This window comes from Sminthopsis crassicaudata, chromosome 1 (genome assembly GCF_048593235.1).
Source record: "Sminthopsis crassicaudata isolate SCR6 chromosome 1, ASM4859323v1, whole genome shotgun sequence".
NCBI lineage: Eukaryota > Metazoa > Chordata > Mammalia > Dasyuromorphia > Dasyuridae > Sminthopsis > Sminthopsis crassicaudata.
Genome location: NC_133617.1, coordinates 591,076,732 through 591,099,721, shown reverse-complemented (window position 1 = coordinate 591,099,721; position 22,990 = coordinate 591,076,732). Strand labels below are relative to the sequence as shown.

Below are 22,990 nucleotides of genomic sequence, written 5' to 3'. Positions count from 1 at the left end.
GAAGGAAGGAAAAGAAGGAGAGAGGGAGGGAGGAAGAGGAAAGAGGGAGGAAGGATAGAGGAAGGATGATGGGTAGTTTAGGAAGAGGAGGAAGGTTGGAGGTGTAGAAATGAGAAGATAAGGAGAAAGGAGAAAGGAGAAGAGAAGAGAAAAAAAAATTGAACCTGGGAAGTAAAAAAAAAAGAAGAAGAAGAAAGATTTAAGCCAACAAGGTACAACTTCATACAAGAGCTTGTTGCTAGAGAGAGCTCTTGAGGAGCAATTCATGAAGAATCTGAGAACTTCCTGAGAGAAAACTCCTTTTCTGGTGGCAAATTGGGCAACTGATTAATTTTGTGAATGAAGCAACAACTACCTTATTTAGACATTTATTTCATCCATACTCTTATGACATCAATACAAAAGATGGCCAAAATGTGATTCTTGTCTCTGAGATTCTTCAACAAAGATAAGCAGACCTAGCCATTGGACCATAGTTACTCTGTCTAGACCTAGACACAGACATCCAAAATAATGGCTTTACTTTTACAGTACTTTATGCTCTATTGAGGTTTTTGTTTGGTTTAAATAAACTTACACAGGTCTATTTTTTCCCTCTTTAAGAACTGTAAAGAGTAAAAAATTGTTATACAACTATATGTGGGAGTGGAAGACTAAATAAATAACATGATATGCTCTAAGAGAAGCATGTTGGGCATTTGCTAAAATCTGTCATTATTAAATGAATATATATATGTATATGAATATGACACCAAGGAAGGTTGACTTTTCAAATGGGAACTCTCTTCAACTTTCAAATTTATTGAAAAATGAAATTTTTAAACATATTGATTTAATTTTCTTTGATAAAGACTAAGAGTCACCTTGCCTTCATTTTCTCAATGTAAATAATTCCTCTTATGATGTAACCAAATGAATAATGCGTAAGAGGCCATTTAATTTGGCTCTGCAAAAGGAAAAAAATTCCAGTCTAAAAAGATTTAACTAGCCCATTATCCATCCAAATATATAAATAACAATCTTTCTTTTAAAAATTTTAGAATTTTGTAAAATATCATTAGCTTTGAAATATATGTGACTTATTACAAAACTGACTTATTTGGGCTTGTTCTTTACATAATAATCCTACCTTTCTATTTTGTATGAATTGTAAAATCTTAATAAGAGTAACTGGTGATTGAAGTGTTTAGATTAACTAAAATTTAAAGCATTAAGCAGAAAATATTCTTTTTTGAAAAATCTTTTTGAAATCCCACATTCTATTCATATGCATATTTGTAAATTTTTTGATGACTGAAGAACTTATACTGTGCAAAAAATAATGTTAAACAAGGCTGTATTATAACAAAATACATTGTATTTTATTAAATGTTAAGTTATTGTATGAATTTATTTTCTTGTCACTTGTCTCTTTTACATAGAGATTGAATATAGAAAAAATTCTAATCTGCCTATAATTCTGGTTATGATTCAGGTACATTTTGCTATATAAATATTTAAATCATTGTATTCCATTTTTATCATCAGTGCTACTATCAATAATAGTGATGACATAAAAATAATTTTGAGTTTAATCTTTGTTAAACAGAGTACTTATAAGTAATAATTATTTGTGTCATGAGTAGTATTCATAATTTTTCCATTCTGTTGACACAATTTTCAGTCACTACTAAACAAATTGAAGATGACAATAGTACATAATAAAAATGCAAAACAAAAGATTTTGATCAATCTCAGAGCAGGGAACATGATTCATGATATCATGGAATGTAAGAATTCAAAAGATATCAAAGATGACCTAGTGCAATGCCCTCATTTTTATTGATGAGGAAACTAAAGCACAGAAATATTCATTGAATTGCCCAAGGTCACATGACAGGATGGTGGAAAACCCAGGAATTGCACTTTGTTTCCTGGTTTTTCAGTCCCATTTGTTTATACGTTTCCATGTTATTGGTATAGTGAAAAGAATGCTGGATCCACAGTCAGAACAAACCACATCACCTTCCTGAACCTCAGTTTCCTCATCTGTAAAAAGAATGAAGGGATAGAAGGTCTCTATAGGATCTTCCAGTTCTAAATCTGTGATTCTACGATTTTTTGTGCTTCACAGTTAAAATTCAAACTCTAGTTTACATCCATATCAGGAAATAAAATTAGCAAATTCAAGGACTATTTCCATTTTCCTTTCTATCCTTCCTGATAATTTTGTGATTAAGTTAAAGATTCTGTATTCTGGTGGCATATTTGATTTTTTTGTAAGTAACATATTTCAAACTTTCAAAGTCAATAATACTATTATGTTCTCACAATTCTAATTCAGACATATTGTCTTCCTTACATAGACAATTAGCTTGAAAAATAAGAACAAAAACAGAATCATAATTTGTAGGCTTGCTAAATAGTCTTTCTTACTGTCAAACTTACTCAAGGACCAACCTTTCACTTTCATGCGTGGGAGAGTTTATGAACTTGACTTGACTCACAGAGTATATGATTCTCCTGATCATGTTTTTCACTTTGCTGTCACTAAGACAAAATTTACTCTGACTTTTAGATCTGTAGTCTAAAACACAATTTATCAAATGTTTCTCTTTTAACTTTGTTCAAAACTTTACTATGAAAAAGGTAACGTTTTCATACCATTGAAAAAAAATCCCCCCTCAAAAAAACCCCCAACCCAACACATCTTTAAAGTCACTAAAATGAATTTTAAAAAGAGACTGGATTATCATGATCTATTATGTATAGAGAAAAACTATATAAGGCTTTTTTTTAAATCAATTTTTAATTATAATTGGGATTATACTATTCTGTGTCTCAAGTTTCAAACCTCTCATTTCTTCAGTACTACAGTTACTGAATGCCTTCTTTGGCTAGAATCAGCAAGTTTCTTGCAACCTGAAAAAAATTAAGTTATTGATCTTGACTATTACTGCTTGATTTATAAGGACTTTACTGATTCTAGTTAATTTGTCCTTGTTCTTTCTTAAAATATGGCTTTATGAATAGATGCATAATAAAAATGAAAGCCTGTCACAGAAATGGATAAAAGACTGCCAAGTTATTTTCTGAGACAAACTAAAACTTAAAAACAAAATTAAAAAAAAAATTTCATTCTGCAAAGAGCCCATCTTTCTGGAACGGCCTAGGAAGCTACTACTTTGCTTGTTTTTTGTGAAGTAGATCGACATTAGCTTTTGAATATGGTTACCCCTAAGAAATATTAATGTCTGGGTCACTCTGAAATTCTTTCAGCCTTCATGAGAACTGGTTCTCAGAAACCAAGATCTCAATTTTCTTCCTTATTTCAGTTTGAGATGCTAGATAATAACTTTTCTCCCCACACTTTCAGCATCCAAGCTTTTTGTGAAAATGGCTAGTCTGTATTTAATTTGGAACTGAAAGTGTCTGATATGACTCTTTAACAGTTTAACAATTTTAACAGGCCCTAATCTAAATAGAGCTTTTCTTGATTCACAGAAGCCCCAGAATTGTTTTAAACTATTTGAAATTACTCTATCCTCTCTCTACATAGTGGGAAATATATCAAAACTAATCTAAATTCCTTTTGGCTGCCCTTCACTGCCTGATAGATCAGCCCATGGTCATCAGTGGGTGTGAGCCATAATACCGGGTTTGTCTTCTTTACTTTTTTTTTTTTTAAGTTAAAAAAAAAAAAAAAAAAATTAGTCCCGCAGGCAGATAGGAAGGACACTACCTGCAAAGCCGTCGTCGGGAAAACATCAGAAGCTGGCATAACTCGTCCATTTTTACGGAAATGGGTTCTTTATTATTTAATCTGGACGGCTTCTGGGCGATTCATGAACCACTTATTGAATCACCGAATTTAAGAAATCTGAAAAAAAATATTGGGAGTTGGTAAACACCACCTCCTGATGGTTTGACAGCACTCTGTTTCAGAAGGATACGAGAGAAACTAACATTCTACTGGCTTTTCTGTTCAAGGAATCGGTTTCAGCCCAACATAGTGAATAGTGAATCTCCATAAATCATAGAAAGCTCATTGTTAAAATTCATCGTCATCTTTGGCCTAGGCAGGCACTAAGGAGAGAAAAGTATGCATTTTGTTGGCTGGGCTGAGGTTCCTAAATAATTCATCTTTCAAGGTTTCTTTTTCTTAAGGAAAGAAACTAAATGAAATGTTATGAGCCTTCCTGAGCCAACTTTAAAACATAAATATCATAATTTCTGATCAGATTATTTCTATATTTTAAAAAATCACATGTAACTATTGCAATTAAGTTCAGAATATTAATGAGAAAGAACAAAAAAAAAATCTAATAAAGTACTGTTCTGCATTTGTGCTTCAGTGAACTGGTCTATTTTTAAGGGCCTTGGACTATTTTTTTTTTTAAAATGCATATTGGGTTAAATTGTCACCAAATTTTTTTGGTTTGCATGAAAAGCAATATCCTCCCAGGTCTTTACCGATTGCCTCTCATGTGAATTTTTGACTTGAAATAAGAATTTTGTGAACAATCCTTTGATTCTGTGGAATGGGAATATTTTCATAAATTATAGGATTAATAATCCCATTAGAATGTCATAACAATCACAAGATCATAGATTTGCAACTAGGAGGGCTTTTGGAATTTATCTAGTTCCATCCCCTCATTTTAGAAATGAGGAAACCAAGACCAAGAGATATTAAGTAACTCACCTAAAAACAACATAGGTAGGATTTAGAAGGTCTGGGATTTGAACCCAGGTACCCTGATTTCCAATGCAATACCTTTTCCACTGCACCAATAACCTCCTCTATGCTTACTCTGGTAAATTCCATTCAACCACTCTTCTGCCTTGGGAAAAAGTTCAAACTTCTTTCCTAAATAGTGCTGCTTTGAAAAGATTTGGCTCCACAATTGTGACTTCTACTTATTTTGGCAAATCTCATCAAACCAGCAAGACTGAGATGGATTTGGCCACTGATTCATAGATTCTCTTTTGGAGTAACAGAGTAGTCACAATATGGTTTCAGTCAAGCAAATTCTGACAGGTGTTCATATTGAGCCTATGTACTGAGGCCAATCAGGCAGAAGGACATTGGAAATAAAGTCAAGGTCTCATTAAATCTTTTCAAAAAAAAAAAAAAAATACAGGTATTCCATGCAATTTATCTTCCTAGTGACAGATACTTAAATCTACTAAGTGAGGGCTATAATGGTAGGAATTCCAGTTCCATCTTGACTTTAAGATCTAGAGAAACAGAAAATTTTACCAAAGCATAAAATTTTGGAGTTGGTATTAGTTCATTTTTGTTCTTAGGTTACAAATGCCCCCAGACCGTGAATTTTCTTAATATACAATGTAACCAAGGATAGTATAGTCAATCATTACTGAGATTAGAAAGAACCTCTTGGTCATATGATAATCTACTTGTATGATAAATCAGATATGTCAAACGTGTGGCCCTGTGGACCACCACATGTAGCCCATGACACTCCCAAACAGACACCAGCCAAATATATTAACTTGTAATTGGGAAATATTTAGCAAAAAATAAAATAAAATAAAGCAGAGATGATATTACATTTTAAAACTAAGTCAATACGCAGCTCACAGGATCCTTATTATGGAATAGAGGTTTCCATTTCAACTTGAATTTGACACCACTGGAGATTTGGGACAGAAGATAAAATCTGGCAAACTACTAATTTGGAAAGACAATATGTCCATCATTGGAAAACCATCCTAGCTAACTTCAGAGAGCTTTGTTATCAGAAGTATAACCTATCAAGTGATATTTTTATTTTATTCTAATTTTTTCCATAAGAACTCATGAAGACCTGCTAAGGTATAGAACCACTGAGATCTGCTTTGACAGAAGTACTCATAATGAGAAAATGATGGGATCTTGAAAATAATGGATAAATATTAAAAAGTACTGCTTCTGAATTGACTTTCATCACTAATCCATTTAAATACTTTGATTTTTATTAATTCAGTGAAGTTCTTTGTTGATATTAGTGTTGGAAAGCTGGACCAAAAAAAATTATTTAATTGAATTACCACAAGTTTATACAGTTAAACCTAATTAGCACCAATAATAAATTCCCACAAAGTGGCAACATTATTCAGACTAGTACTACCCATTTTCGGTTGGAACCAATTACTATATTTTACAAAATTGTTAATAAGACAAATTTGAATATGTGTGGTCATTTCATGGGATTCATTATTTGTACTAATCGAGATCTAGTTGTATTGTATGTATATAACTTTGAGTTATGAGGAAACATGATTTGACTTTCAGCATACCTGAATGATTCCACTAATAAACCATGTTATTACATGCCTGCTATATTTTAACTACTGAATTATTTTTTCTTAGATAAAACAAACCTAAAGAGAAAAAAAATGAAACCTGTAAAAGGAGATCATGCCAAAATAAACATGGATAAACTCAATTTCCTAAAAACAACAATAAAAAACTGTCATTGCCCAAATTTTCTCTGTTTATCTGCTTTCTTCATAAAATGTTTAATCTTCAAGGATAACTTCACACAAAAGAATTGAGTTTAATGGCATGAAAACAAAACTCTGAAACTTCTAAGATACTATTCAAACTAAGTTCCACAGGTGAGAACTGGGAGAACATCTGCTTTCCTGGGGCAATGTACACTTCTGCTAACTGATAACCTTCCTTTTGAAGTAAGTAACATGCATGAAAGGACCAGCAAAATAGCTTCCAAATGCTGGAAGGACACTAAAAGTCATTTGTTAGCTAGTCTCTGATGTTGGCAAAGAGACATTTTCATTGTCTTTAAGAGCTAACTCCCTGGGTGTTTATTGTACTGATATGCATGTAGGCCATGCATGACCTTATTTAAATTTTTTTTTTCCTTAAGGCAGTTGGCCTATATTTAGACCAATATGGTATTTGAACTTAGGGGTTTCTTTTTTATTAAATGCTTTTAAACTTCTGTGATGTTTTTCCAACAATGAATTTTTTTTTACGGTGTCTTTATATAACTTGTTTGTATATAATAACAAAATCACATAAGTTTGAATCCTGCATGACATAGTTTCATATTTCTGAACCAATACTCATCACTCATATATTTAACAACCTCCCAACCATATTCCTGCTCCAGCACCTCTGAAATCTATTTAGCAGACTATAATACAATTTGAAAAGGAGGAAAAAGAACTTACCACAATATAAAGATAATTTTGGAAACAGCCAGTGACATATTATTGGACCTCTATTAATGTCACATCATACAATGGATAAAGGTCTAGAGCCCAATGATAGACCTTCTATAGATGGCTTATTTCTGGAAAAATTTATCATATCCTCTCCAGAAGTTACTTACTCTAGAAAGCTTGTAATGTAGTCCCTGCTGCAGGCAGACCAGGAAAAAGGGTTGGTGTTTGCAGTAATGTGAGCTGCCATAAGTTTTGCTGCTTCATGACCTTTGGTCCCACAAGAATTTCCAATTCCATCATGGTTCATCCCAAAACTGTCCAAAAAGAGAATCCACAATGAAGGAGACAAGAAAATGAAAAGTGGAAATGAGAAAAATTATACATAATTTTCCTATAGAATCGGATCCAATACATGACCTATTTTAGGATCGCAGGTTTAGAGCTGGAGGGACTTTAGAAGTTCTCAAATCCATCCTCCTTATTTTCCAGAAGAGACCCCAAGAGGCTAAATAATTTTCTTGAGGTTGAACAGGAAGAAAGAACCAGAAGTGAGGTTTTGAGCCTGGACTTTCTGACTCCACTAAGTTATCTCTTTGTACTAAATTGCCTTTCTTGGTAAAAAATAGATCCTCGGGACTCAAAATTCTTTTCCAGTCAGCTCAAGCTAAACACATTTTGTATCTGAGGTTTATAAAGATTATCACTGGTGCACCACATTGAGAATTCTTACTAAGGATATTAAAGTAATTTCTATGCATTAAAAGATTTGAACACTAGTTTATGAATCTTGTATTTTGATAGGCTGACACAGGTAAAAGATACCTCATCCCACAGTAAATTCTATATCTAAAAACAGAACTCAAGTCATGTTTTTCTTTTCAAATCATAACAATTTGCTGCCTCCATCTATGTCTCTATTAATGTATATCTCATAAGCATTAAGGGAAAGAGGAGAGAGCTTGTAAATTAGGACAAAGGAAGTTTCATAGAAAGGATAGGATTTAAAATAGGTTTTTAAGGATATGTAACATTGGAACAGGTGAAGATGATGAAAATAAATTGTTATGATGAAAAATGAATTGGTCAATAAACATTTTAATGCCATATTAATGCATATGATATTGTGATAGTTTCCCAGAACCTACTAGAGCTTCCTCCTCCTATGCAACTTGATTGATTCCATCTTTCTTGATGTATTTCAAGTCTGGGAGGTATAAAATGCCCGGCTGAGTATAACTGATACCTCTCATTATCATCTAAACTGGATGAAACCATGCAAGTCATCATACTGTGAAGACTGATTGACTACATACATTTCATCAACACAGAAGAGAGGTAGCTGTGTGCAAAAGAGTTAAGTATTGCTATATTCTTGGTGCATATCCTTGCTGTATTAGGACAATGTGCACCTCATCCTCTGTTAAATGTTGAGTATCAAGGGCTTCATTTTGCCCTTATAGGAGACTTTAATTAAGAAATTGTTATCTTTAGAGCAAAGTTTACAAGTGCTAAACTAGGCACTGTGATCAATACAAATAAACAAATAGCCCACACAATTTCTGTCCTCAGGTAACATATACACTCAGATGAAAAAGTAACAATATCAAGAAGTATGTAAGTATAGAGGGTTTGTGTACATGTATACAAAGTCTCATAAGCATTAAGGGGGAAGGGGAAAAAAAGTATGAGTTGGGACAAGGAAAGCTTCATAAAAGAGGTAAGTATTTTAAAAAGGTTTCAAAGATATGTAATATTTAAACAGATGAAAAGAGTGGGCAATCAAAAAGAAAAGAAATGAGGGGTAGGATGAAGGTGACTATAAAAGTAAAGGGTATCGATATTTTTTAAAGGAGAAAATAGTATTTTGAAAGGTCAATGAGATCAATTTATCTAAAGCAAATGGTTCATTTGTAGGCATAGTAGGAAATGAGGTTGGAAATTGGGGCAGGACTGAGGATCCTTGAATGCCACAGTCACAGAGAAAATGAGCATCCACTAAAATGTTTTGAGCAAGCATACTCTAGAGAAGTCATATAGTGAAAGCTTCTCAAGGGCATAACTATAGTTTATTCATCTTTGCATTTCCTACTGGCACTAGCATTTTGTAAATAATGCACTCTGCAAGTGGGGACAGAATAAATAATTGTTTCTTATTTAATCAATACATGATGAAAACATTATTTCTAGAAATTAATCTGGTGGTAAAGAAAGTGCTTTAGGAAGGGTATGGCTAAGGAGTGACTTGGAAGAAGGCTACTGCAATAATCCAAGAGTGCATTGATAATAGTCTAAAAAAGGACAATGGCAGGAGTGACAGAAGAGGAAAGACATATATGAAAGATTTTGTGAAGGCAGAATGAAAACTTAGTGACTGGCTCCTAGCTTTCCCTCTTCTCCCATATCTGGTTCTAGGTAATAAAAAAGGTTTTTATTTGTTTTGGAGGATGAGAGGGAAGAAGAAATCAAAGACTCAACCACCATTTATAAGGCCACTACTATGTGCTAACCACTACACTAGTCACTAAGAATGCAAATTCAAGAATCAGAAAATCTTTACCCTTGAGGAGCTTATATTTAAGAGAAAGGTACAATATGTTTACAGATAAACAAAAACAAAATGCCTGTGAAAAATAAATGCAAAATTATTTGGAGATTGGTCCAAGAAGCAGTGATGAAGAGAGAAAACATTTAAGGAATGGAGCATAGAACCAAAGGCTTCTGGGAAATGGAATGTCAGTAACATACATGGAACAGCAAATAAGGCAATGTAAGGGGGATTAGTATGTAATAAACCTTGACAAATATGTTGAAGCCAAATTTTGAAGGGCTTTAAATGTCAAACAGATGAGTTTATATTTTATCCTTTGAACAAAAGAGAGCCACTGAACTTTCCTGGGCAGGGAAGTGACATAGTCAGAATTATCAATCAAAAATATCAATTTGTAATCTATATGGATGGATTGTAGAAGGGAGAGACCAATGCAGAAGGACCAATAAGGAGGCAAAGCAATTTTCCAGATGAGAGGTAATGAAAGCCCCATACTAAGGTAGTTTGTGTACAAAGAAAAGATAGATGCAAGAGATGTTGGGGGAAAAAAATCGACAAGACCTGAAAGCTAATTGGATATAAAAAATTAGAGTGAAGAGTTGAAGAAAATTCTTAGGTTGTGAATTTGCTTAAGTAGAAGGATGGTGATACTGGCAGCAGAAATAGGGAAATTAGGTAGGAGAATAGGTATAAAAAGACTTGGACATTTGTAACCTCTGTTAACTTAGGCAAGTTTTTCAATATTTCTATGCCTCAGTTTTCCTTCCTAAAATGATCTCCTGATGATTTCCTGAATCTTTTCCAGCTCTAAATCTTTAATCTTGTAAAAATGTATCTCTCTTCCACTAAGAATCTTCTTATGAATAGAGAAGATACATGAATTCAGGTTTAAGTATGTTTAATTTGAGATTCCAATAGGATGTCCAGCTAGAAATGTTCAATAGGCAGCGACAGATGTAGAACTAGAACTCAAGAGAGAGGTGAGAACCAGACTATAGGGACTGTATGTGCTGATACAACAAACCAATGTTCAATGCTTGCCTATGAGAATGAATATATAAATTTAGGAGTCATATGAAAAATGAGAACTGAATTTATAGAAACTGATGAAATCACTCAGTGTATAGAGTGAGTAGAAGAGGAAGCTTGAGACAAAGTCTTGAGGTATACCTACTATTAGAGGGGAAAGAATGAATGATGACTCTGCAAATAAAACTGAAAAAGATAGGTGAAACAAATAGTAAAGAATCATGACAAAATATTATAATGAAAATCCCAGATGGAGGAGATAAAGAAAAGGGGATAATCAATAATGGTAAATGAAGCAGGAAAGTCAAGAAGGATGATAAATAAGAAAGAGAGAGGGGGGGAAGGAGGGAGGGAGGGAGGGAAGAAGGAAGGAAGGAAGGAAGGGAGGGAGGGGGAAAGAGAAAGAGAGACAGAAAGAGAGACAGAAAGAAAAAGAGAGAAAAAGGAGAGAGAGAAAGAAAGAAAAAGAAAGAGGAAGGAAAGAAGGAAGGAAGGAGAAAGAAAGAGAGAGATAGAGTGAGAGACAGAGAGAAAGAGAGAGAGAACAAAAGAAAGAAAGAAAGAAAGAAAGAAAGAAAGAAAGAAAGAAAGAAAGAAAGAAAGAAAGAAAGAAAGAAAGAAAGAAAGAGAAAGAAAGAAAAGAAGAAAGAAAGGAAGAAAGAGAAAGAAAGAAAAGAAGAAAGAGAAAGAAAGAAAAGAAGAAAGAAAGAGAAAGAAAGAAAAGAAGAAAGAAAGAGAAAGAAAGAAAAAAGAAGAGGGAGGGAGGGAAGGAGAGAAAGAGTGAGGGAGGAAAGAAAGAAAGAATTGAATGGAAAAATAATCAAACGGTAGTAATCTGCCTCTGGAGAAGGAATACCCACATGAAGAATGCCAGAGAACCTTCAAAATCTCTAGTTCTTTCCTTACACATTCAAGAGAGAACTTCAGTTGATCATTATTCAGTCCTCCCCATTAGAACAGAGTTAAGAGTCAGAAATTTTAAAAATAATCTTAACTGAGAGTCCTTAGAACACTGGGATCATTTCTGAGGCTCACAATCTAAATCAGAAGACTCCCCTCATTGTTCTCTGGAAAGTTTTCCTCAAAATCTCATTCTTGCATTGTGAGGAGTCATTCTTGCATAAGAAATTGGCCTGGATGACTTCTAAGTTCTTTTCTAACTCTAAATTTATGATTTGATTCAAACTCAATCTCAAACTCAAACAATTTTTTTGGTGGATTGATGGGGAAGGAGTGTGTGTGAGGAATAAAACCTTTGGCTTTCATTGTTATAGGGAACTTCCATGTACACAGACTCCTACCATGGCAGATTGACAAGTATTGTCATTTGTGCTCTTAAGAGATTTGCCTATAACAATGATCAATTCTGAAAGACCTGGCTCTTTTCAACAGTGAGATGATTCAGGGCAGTACCAATGGTCTTGTATACCTAGAGAGAGGACTGTGGGGACTGAATGTGGATCATAATATAGTATTTTCACTTTTTCTTATTGTTGTTTGCTTGCATTTTCATTTATTTCTTATTTTTTTCCTTTTTTTAATCTGATTTTTTATTGTGCAGCATGATAATTGTGGAAATATATGTAGAAGTACATGTTTAACATATTGGATTACTAGCCATCTAAGGGAGAGAATGGGGGGGAAAGAGGGAAAAAATTTGGAATACAAGGTTTTGCAAGGGTGAATGTTGAAAATTATCCATGCACATGTTTTCAAAATAAAAAGCTTTAATAAAAAGTTTTTAAAAAGAAAGATCTGCCTGCAGAATTGAGAAATTAGATGATTTTGCTGAGGATTAGACATCTAGCATATATAATTTAAATCCAGGTATTTCTGACTGCAAATTGAATTTTCTACTTTCTATGCCACTCCACACCTCTTTTAGAAATAACAATCTACAACTATTGTAGAACTAATCCCAAAAATTCACAATAAGGGAATTGAGGGGCAGAGATTAATTTTCTCTCTGACTAGACAGAGTCAGTAGCATTGTGGGAACTTGAACCCAGATCTATTGAGTCTAGATAGAGAATTTTTATCTGTTATATATTTAGCAAGACTAGCAGAATATTTAGATAACATCTCATCTAGAGAGATATATTCATTCCCTTAGCATTCTTGTTCCATACAATAAGTTTCTAGAGTATACTTTTCTTTTGTTCATTTCTGAATCATTTTTTCTACATGTAGTAAAAGAATTTTAAGAGATATAAATAGTAATATATGTATCACATTACATTGTGTACAACATAATATAGCATATAGCATATATTATATTACTATAGTAATATAGTAGATACATATAGTATATTCTACACATAGTAAGAAAAGTATGCACATAGTAAGAGATGAAATAAGATGGGGTCCTGATAGCTACGTCAATTTTTAGTCACTCTTGTTTGGAAAACTTTAACTATGACAGAAGTAAATCATTTAAAACATTAATAGAATGCCTCCTATGACCATTTTCACTCAGCCAAATAATTTCTTTGCTGTTCTATAAATACCATCGATGTGAATTTACACACATTGTTATTGAGTCATGTCTAACTTTTCATGACCACATCTGGGTTCTCTTGGCAAAGATAACTAAAATGGTTTACCATTCCTTCTCCAGACCATTTTAAAAATAAAGAAACTGAGACAAACAGGATTAAGTGACTTGCCCAAGGTCATATAGCTAGCATGTGTCTGAGGCTAAATTTAAACCTGATTTGACTCTTCATTGTAGCATGTAACTAAAATTTTGTTAACATCAGAATCTACTCTTTTCTCTTCTTTAAGTCATACTTCTCTTATCATTTCTCGGGGGCGGGGGGGGGTTTGGTGTCATACTTCTGTAACCACAAATTACCTTCCTTCATACTTCTTTTCTATCTGTGGGATATGTATTTTCTCTGGGCTTCTCCATTACCACCTTACTGCCAAGGCAACATTCAAGGCAAAACATTCAGAAGTCAAAAGCAGGATGATACCTGCTTCTCCCCACCCCACCCCCACCAACCCCTAGCCAATACCACTGAACTTACTCTAAGCTAATTTTGGCCTAAGGAATGGTTCCAGACTGGAGTAATCAGGCAGTTCAGGTAGACAAGATTCACTTCTAGTTCTGGACCCAAAAAGTCAGTAATGGAGTTTTGCATAATGCTCAGAGCTGACTTCAAGTTCTTTTCTAATTATGATCTAAATAAAATTTTTTCCAGAATGTCACAGTCATTTAACAAATTAGGTCCTCAAATTATTTTTCCTATTTTCCTCCAAAAGTCATTCTCCCCTTGCTCATTATCAGAACCTAGGTATGTCACCAATCCTCTACATTCACTGTGAAAAATTAACAATACTGATTCAGGAGGGCTTGCTGAGATTTTCAATTGTTCTAAACTAAGTGAGCAATGATTAATAAAAATTTATTGCTGGTATTTAGTGTAGCCAGTATTGTTTTACTGATTTCTTATCAGCCCATCTATGGCTTTAGCCAGTTTCTAATTAACCATTAACTTTGTGAACTTTTGTTTCTATATGTTTTATTAACTTTTGGAATTATTTTGTTCTTGGGCATTTTCTATCTTGGACTCTTTGCTTATTTAGCAACAGTCCCATTCTTCTTCCCAAACACCCTTTATGTGTTGTATTCACAAAAATTATTTTGTCTCATTTGATTTCAGGCCCTTTGTGTTTGTATTACTTGCCCTAGAACCATATGATCTCAGGAGTGGAATGAACCTTTAAAAGGTCATCTAGTCCATCTCTTAGGCAGGGCCATATCACATTCCATCAACCAATCAACCAACTAAAGCACCTACCAAATACCGAGAAGAAACATAGGATTAAAGCTTCAAACCTAAAGTCAGGAAGATCTGGTTTAAGTCAGGCCTCTGATGCTAACAAGTGAGTAACCCTGAGTAAGTCAGTGAACCTCTGCATATACAGTCTAACTGTAGGTCACATTTGCTAAATCATAAAAAGGATGCTTTCAATATACTATGTGAGATGTCATAGGAATTATGAAGAGAGTATAAAACATAATCATTGTACACCATTCAAATTATAATCACAAAGGGAAGGTAACATTAAGCCACATAAAACAACTAGGGAACATAAGACAGCACACAAAATAAATGTTACATTTGAGGGGACAGGTAATAAGAGAGAGGAGGATTCGGGGAAAAAAATCAATAGGGGCTAGTATGATCAAGGAGTATTTCTTTCCAAGAAACATGAGGTTTCTGACAGGCTTTTAGAAAGAGAAAGATATGGAAAATAAAACTCACATTTACAAAGGTACAATATTTATAAAATACTTTACTCAGACAGAGGGGCATCCAGAAATTTAAAAAGTTACCACTTAATCAAGTCTATTAAGTTACTAAGTATCTGACATAGGACCCAAACCAGATATCTCCTGATTCTAAGTCCAGTCTTTCTATTACATGTCATATAATGTGATATATGTCCACATTCTTAATTCAGCCTTTCCCCCCTAACCATGTTAGGAGATATGCTTCCATCTATATAAACCTAGTAATCTTCTCACTATAACTTACTATATTATTGAACATTGACCAACTTGGTCTGTCAAAATTTGTTCAATTAAACTAAGTCAGTTGGAACTGAGGTCAAAAACACTAGCCTCCCTATTTTAATGTCATCTGAAAACTTAATGAGCAAGTTCTTTATTTCATCATGGAACTCGCTAAAGAAAATAAAATTTGAACACATACTTATGCATGCACACACACACACACACACACACACACACACACACACGAATATCCACCACAGGCCATAAAGGAGAATACTTCTTCCTTGATTCTTTAAATAATTTGATCATATTAAAGTTATTTCTTTAAATATCCTTCAAGACATAAGAAGCTATTAATTTTTATATTCCTGGTATATACACTTTTCTTCTATCAATATAAATTAACTAAAGCTTTTCACCAGTAAATGTTGCTACCTTGGCACTTAATATTGCCATTTGCCTCTTGTAGTCACTTCAATCATGACCTCTTTCTAATGAATCTTCAACCTTTCCCTCTCCATTGGCTTCTTGCTGCCTGCTTATAAATATGTTCAGTTCTCTCCAAACTGGAAAAAAAAAAAAAAGAGACTCCTTTAATGCTTCTAACCTTTGATCTACTTCTCATCCCTTTATCTATTCTAATTATTGAGATTACCTTATTTTTAATGTCAATTTACTTTTCAGTTTTTTGCAACCTGATTTTTGCTATCATCACTCTATTTAAACTGGTCTTCTAAAATTATTAGTAATTATTAAATTGCCAATAACTTTTTCTCAAGACTTATCATCCATCACAGCCTTGTAGCATTTGACATTGTTTGACCTACTTTTTAAAACTCCTTTCTTGGTTTCCATAGCACTCAAATTTTCTGATTCTTTTCTTATCTTTCTGGCTGTTTACTCAGTCTCCTTTGCTGGTTTCCCTTCACCTTAAATCCTAAATCTTAACCCACTCCAATCATTTAACCTCCAAAGCCTTGTCTTTGACTGTTTTCTCCTTTCTGTCTATATTCTTTCCCTAGGCAGCCTCATTTAATCTTCTAGCTTAGCTATTACATCTAAAAAAATGAAGCCCAAATATGCATGTCCAAGTCTAGTCTCTTCTTTATACCCTAGACTTTCAATTAATCCTGCTTATAGTCTATTTTGACCTGGATGCCCTATGAATAACTCAAGCACAACATGGACAAACATTAATTTATTGACTCTCTAAAACATGTCCTTCCTTCTGATTTTCATTGTACCATAGACTTAAAGCTAGGAAAATTGAGTAGAAATGCCTCATTTTATGAGAAAAAAAAAACAGATTCTTTGAGATTAAATGACTTCCCCAAGATTACTATACTAGGTAGTGAGGAGAAGAATCAGGATTTGAACCTAGGTCCATTAGCTCCAAAACCAGAGGGATTTCTGACATATCAAATTACTTTTTAGTTCAATGGCACCAACATTCACTTAATCACCCATGAATCAAACTCTTTGTAATCTTTGACTGCTCCTTCATCAACAAATCCAATCAATTCTACCTTTGTACATCTGTACTCTTCCTTTTATTCCTACTGCCAGATAATGAGTTTAAGTTGACATCACCAAGACTATTATAATAGCCTCCTAATCAGTCATCCTGTTTCCAGTCTCTTCCCCTCTAATCCATCCTTTTACCACTGCCAGAATCTTTTTTCTTATGCACAGATCTAATATCATTTTTCTCTTTTTTACTCTCAAAGTCCAAAAACTTTCTTCTTCTTTTTTATAATAGCTTTTTATTTTCAAAATACATGCAAAAATAATTTTCAACATTCATCTTCATAAAACTTTATGATCCAAAATTTTCTCCCTCCCTTCATCCTTAGACAGTAAGTAATCCAATATAGGTTAAATTTGTGCAATTTTTCTAAACATATTTCCACATTTATCATACTGCATAAGAAAAATAATATCAAAAAGGGGAGGAAAATGAAAAAGAGAAAAAAACAAACAAACAACAACAACAACAAAATGTGAAAATGCGGTCCACATTTAGTGCCTAATTATAGGAACCAAAGAAAGAGGATTACCTCTTTCTGGTTTCAGATGATTCTTTCTACCACAAATCTAGGAATTGGCTTATATCACCTCATTATTGAAAAGAGTCTAGTCCATCACAGTTGTTCATCATATAATCTTGTTGTTGCTGTGTACAATGTTCTCTTGGTTCTAATCACTTCACTAAGCATCAGTTCATATAAGTCTCTCCAGGCCTTTCTGAAATCATCCTGCTGATCATTCTTATGGAACAATAATATTCCATTATATTCATATATCATAACTTCTAAGCCATTGCTCAACTGATGGGCATCTACTCAGTTTCTAGTTCCTACAAAAAAGGGCTGCTACAAACATTTTTGCCCATGTGGGTCCTTTCCCCTTTTTTATGATCTCTTTGAAAGCATACAGATCCAGTAGAGAACCTGCTGGATCCTAGGATATGCATGCATAGTTTAATAGCCTTTTGGGTATAATTCCAAATAATTCTCCAGAATGGTTGAATCAATTCACAACCCCACCAACAATGTATCAGTGTCCCAATTTTCCCACATCCCCTCCAACATTTGTCATTTTCTTTTCTTGTCATCTTAGCCAATCTGAGAAGTGTGTAGGGATTCCTCAGAGTTGTCTTAATCTGCATTTCTTTAATCAATAATGATTTAGAGCATTTTTTTTTCATATGACTAGAAATAGCTTTAATTTCTTCATCTGAAAGTTGTGTATTCATATTCATTTGGAGAACAACTTGCATGATATTTCAAAAGATATCAGGAATTTCCTGTGGACCATTTGGTAAAGACTTTCTCTATGCCTTAGTCTACAATCCAAGGCCTTCCAGAGTATGTGAGCTTCTCTTTCCAGTTCCTTTCACTAATTTCATATGATAGTAGTAAATGTCCCTCATGATACTGATCACACTTTTTTAGAATAGGAAGATACATCAGAATCAATTTAATTTAGGCCATATCTGAACAAGTATCTCTCCTACAATATAACCCCCCAAAAAGTGTCAACTAGCCTTTGCTTGAAGTGAGCAGAGCTCCTTCTCAAGGCATCTCATCCTACTTTTGAGCAGTCTGAATTGTTACATAGTTTCCCTGAGATTAGAAATCTCAGGGATTTCTAATCCAATTTGCTTCTTTGTAACTTTCACCCAGTGCTACTATTTATGCCACTTGATATCTAATTAATTCCTTTTCTCCCAGTTAGCCCATCTAATACTCTGGACAGAACTATCATGTTCCCAGAGTCTTCTCTGCTGCAGGCAAAACAATCCCAGTTCCTTTCACTGATTTCATATGACAGTAGTAAATGTCCTTTATAATTCTAATCACACTCTGGATGCTCTTGAGCTTAACAACATCCTTCTGAAACTAGTGTCCAGAACTGAACACAGTACCCCAGATACCTGACCAAGGCAGAATACAAAAGAAATCACCTCTTTAATTTTGGAACCTATATCACTCAATAAAACTTAAGATCATATGAACTCCACAGACTTTATATTACACTTGCTTATTCATATTGAATGTGCAATTCATCAAAATTCCCTTTTTTCACATACACACACACGATGACAAATCATGTCATTGACATTTTGTACCTGTGAAATTGTTTTTGGAGTCCAAATATGAGATATGTGACTACTGAATTTCATCTTTCTCAGCTTTATGTTTTCTGCAACTGTGACACTACCATCTATCCAAGTCACAGATAAAAAATGTTAAATGTGAATATTTGTAAAGTGTTTGGCTCAATACCTGAACATAGTAGGTGCTTAACAGATATGTATTTCCTTCTTCCTTCCTTTACCCAAATGGCATAGGGTCAAACAGCCCTTTGGAGTATTTCAAAGGAGTCAGCTGACACAAAACTATTAATAGTTATTCTTTAAGTTTGGCCAATCAACCAATTTTGAATTCATTACTCTCATCCAGCCCATCTCTTTATATCTTTTTCAAAAGAATTGCATTGGATACCTTAGTAAAATATCTACAATGTTGTTCTAATCTACTTTGGTAGCAATGCTATAAAAAAAAGTGTCAAAATAGTTTAAAGGCAGATTATGGGGAACCCTGAATAATAGGAAAAGTTTGTATTATGTGGTTAACAATAGATAATTGAGTGGAGACACAGCAAAATGCTGACAAAGATAACAAAAATTGGAAATGAACCAATCTGGCAGGGTAAAAGAAGGAAGCACACTGACGATGTAGGTTGGCCCAAACTTTCTGGGAAATAAGTTGGGATTATGATAAAAAAAAAAAATAGATATGTCTATACCCTTTTATTCAGAGATCTCACTACTAGGCATATATACTGGAAAGTCAATGATAAAAAGAAAGATCCCATTTTTATCAGAATATTTACATAAGTACATTTTGTATTAGCAAAGAACTGGAAACAAAGAAGATATTCATTGATTAAGAAATAGAAAAAAAATTTAACGGTACTAAATTGTAATGGAATATAATTCAGCTGTAAGAAATAATGCATTTGAATAATTCAGAGAAATATGCAAAAGCATTTGCGCTGAGAAAGAGCAAAGTAAGTTAAACCAAGAAAACAATATATATGATTGCAAGAATGTAAATAGCAAAAAGAAAAGAAGAGAAATCCTGATCTCTTTAATTAAAATGGCCAAACTTGACCCTGGTTATTTCTAAACAATTGTCTTTTGCCATTTTCTTATCCCCTTCCCTGAATTAGGGTCTTTATATACAGATCTATGCCACTTCCTTGCTCAAGAAGCTCAGTGGCTCCCTATTTCCTTTCAATTCTTCACAGTCTAGCTCCAGTCTGACTTTATAGACATATTATACATTCCTTGCTATCAACCATTCTCTAGTCTAAAAATCCTAGTTCCTGATCTCAACACATGATATTCTATTGTTTATCCCCATGCTTTTATATAGGTTATCCCCTATATTAAGAATATACTCTCTTACTTCTACTTCCTGGCATGTCTAGCTCAAGCACTACTTCCTTCATAAGACATTTCCTATTCTCTCAGTTTCTACCATATCTTACACACACACATCCAGTCCTTCTTTATTTCTATGTATTTTGTATCTATCTATTTACACCAGTACATTTTGTTTCCCATGGTAAAATATAAGCTTCTTGAAGGCATGGACCATTTCTTTTCAATTCTGTTTCTGATAAGCATAAGTAAATTTAAGTCATTTAATTTCTCACTGCCTTGGATAACACTCTTAAAACTCTTAAATTACAAATGAATTGTTCATCTGCACTGATAGAGGGAATTTTACCTTGGCAGTTTCCAACACTTAAGAAATCACAGGTTCACATAAAAAAGTAAGTATAAACCCACTTATATGTGATTTTTTTTAAAACTGCAGAATGTCATAATGGAATATCTTCATTTCAATTTTGTCTATAAAACATTTCTGATTTAAACAATTGATTTGATAAACTACAATTGTTTATTGTATTCTTTAAGATTAATGTAATAATGAAGCTAAAAATTCTTTCCATTCAACCAAAGGCATTTTCAATAATTAGCTATTGGACAGAAGGTTATTAGTTTCCAAACTGTTAATTATCACCTTCAGCTCTGTCCTCCTTCCTCCCCAACCATATGTCACTAAGTTTTATTTTTTTTATTTTTGCTTCTGATATCTTTCCCTTCTATTCCCAAACTATATCCCCTCATCTTCTCACTATGAAACAATAATCATAGCACTTTTCATTGCTCTATACCAAGGAGGAACTCAAGATATACTGACTAGTGATTAACAATAGGGGATATTATTTTTCATTTCCTTAGCAGGTTAAAGAAATCAGTTGAAAATTCTATTCCTCATAATGTTCCAAATAAGCCTATAATTTACAGAACTTCTGATATAACCAGATTTTTCTCAAAATAATTTTAAACATATTGAACTGAAATTTTAATTTTATCATTACAAAATTTTTAAAATGAACTCTATAAGTTCAAACAATGGTATTGGAGCAATATGCACCAAAAATCATCAAGGAGAGTTGAACTTTGGGAGGCTCTTAATTACTGGAACTTTTTCTTTCTTTTTTGGTAGCTCTTAATTACTAGAAATTTTTCTGAAATCTATGTCCTTTTAACTTCTATCCATTGGTTTTTTCTGCCACTTAAAATCTCATAGAATAAATCCATTCCCTCTTCTACAAGGCAATCCCTAGAATACTTGCAAACAGTTATAGTGCCCTTACCACAATTCTTGTCCAAACTGAGATCATTATTGATCACAAAATAGAAGATTTTGATTACATCAAACTAAAAAGTTTCTGTACAAACAATACTAATGCAAACAAGATTAGAAGGGAAGTAACAAATTGGGAAAATATTTTTAAAAGTAAAGGTTCTGACAAAGGTCTCATTTCCAAAATATATAGAGAACTGACCCTGATTTATAGGAAACCAAACCATTCTCCAATTGATAAATGGTCAAGGGATATGAACAGACAATTCTCAGATGATGAAATTGAAACTATTTCCACTCATATGAAAGAGTGTTCCAAATCACTACAGATCAGAGAAATGCAAATTAAGACAACTCTGAGATACCACTACACACCTGTCAGATTGGCTAAGATGACAGGAACAAATAATGATGAATGTTGGAGGGGATGTGGGAAAACTGGGACACTGATACATTGTTGGTGGAGTTGTGAAAGAATCCAGCCATTCTGGAGAGCAATTTGGAACTATGCCCAAAAAGTTATCAAACTGTGCATACCCTTTGACCCAGCATTGCTGTTATTAGGATTATATCCCAAAGAAATACTAAAGAGCGGAAAGGGACCTGTATGTGCCAAAATGTTTGTGGCAGTTCTTTTTGTTGTAGCTAGAAACTGGAAGTTGAATGGATGTCCATCAATTGGAGAATGGTTGGGTAAATTGTGGTATATGAAGGTTATGGAATATTATTGCTCTGTAAGAAATGACCAGCAGGAGGAATACAGAGAGGCTTGGAGAGACTTAAATCAACTGTTTCTGAGTGAAATGAGCAGAACCAGAAGATCACTATACACTTCAACAACAATACTGTATGAGGATGTATTCTGATGGAAGTAGAAATCTTCAGCATAAAGAAGATCCAACTCACTTCCAGTTGATCAATGATGGACAGAAATAACTACACCCAGAGAAGGAACACTGGGAAGTGAATGTTAATTGTTAGCACTACTGTCTATTTACCCACGTTACTTATACCTTCAGAAGCTAACAATTAATGTGCAACAAGTTTACACACATATATTGTATCTAGGTTATATTGTAACACATGTAAAATGGGATTACCTGTCATCGGGGGAGGGAGTGGAGGGAGGGAGGGGATAATTTGGAAAAATGAATTAAAAAAAAAAAAAAGAAATTTCTTTCAGGAGGTGATTGGTAGATTCTTTAAATTTCTATTTTATCCTGTGGTTCCTAGAAAATCAGGACATTTTTCCTTGATAATTTCTTGAAGGATAATATCCAGGATCTTTTTTTGATCATGACTTTCAGATAGACCAATAATTTTTAAATGATGTCTCCTAAATCTATTTTCCAGGTTAATTGTTTTTCCAATAAAATATTTCACAATTTTTCTATTTAAAAAAAAATTCTTGTCCAAACTTAATATCCCTACTTGCTTCAATAATTCCTTTTATGCTTTGAAGAATTCTGGATCTTTAGCATTCAGGAAAGC

At 33.6% G+C, this 22,990-nt stretch overlaps 1 protein-coding gene across 6 annotated transcripts in view; it reads right to left on the bottom strand.

The window, feature by feature from the left end:
* The window catches only part of ADAMTS6 (ADAM metallopeptidase with thrombospondin type 1 motif 6), a 335,951-nt gene that overhangs the window by 131,383 nt on the left and 181,578 nt on the right, over positions 1–22,990 (bottom strand). For all 6 annotated transcript variants that reach the window (XR_012484781.1, XM_074282407.1, XM_074282408.1 and 3 more), the window contains one exon: positions 7,341–7,487. Coding sequence is in view for 5 of the 6 variants with exons in the window: in XM_074282407.1 (XP_074138508.1) it covers positions 7,341–7,487 (147 nt within the window). In the remaining variant the exon portion in view is untranslated. The remainder of the gene's footprint in view (positions 1–7,340; positions 7,488–22,990) is intronic.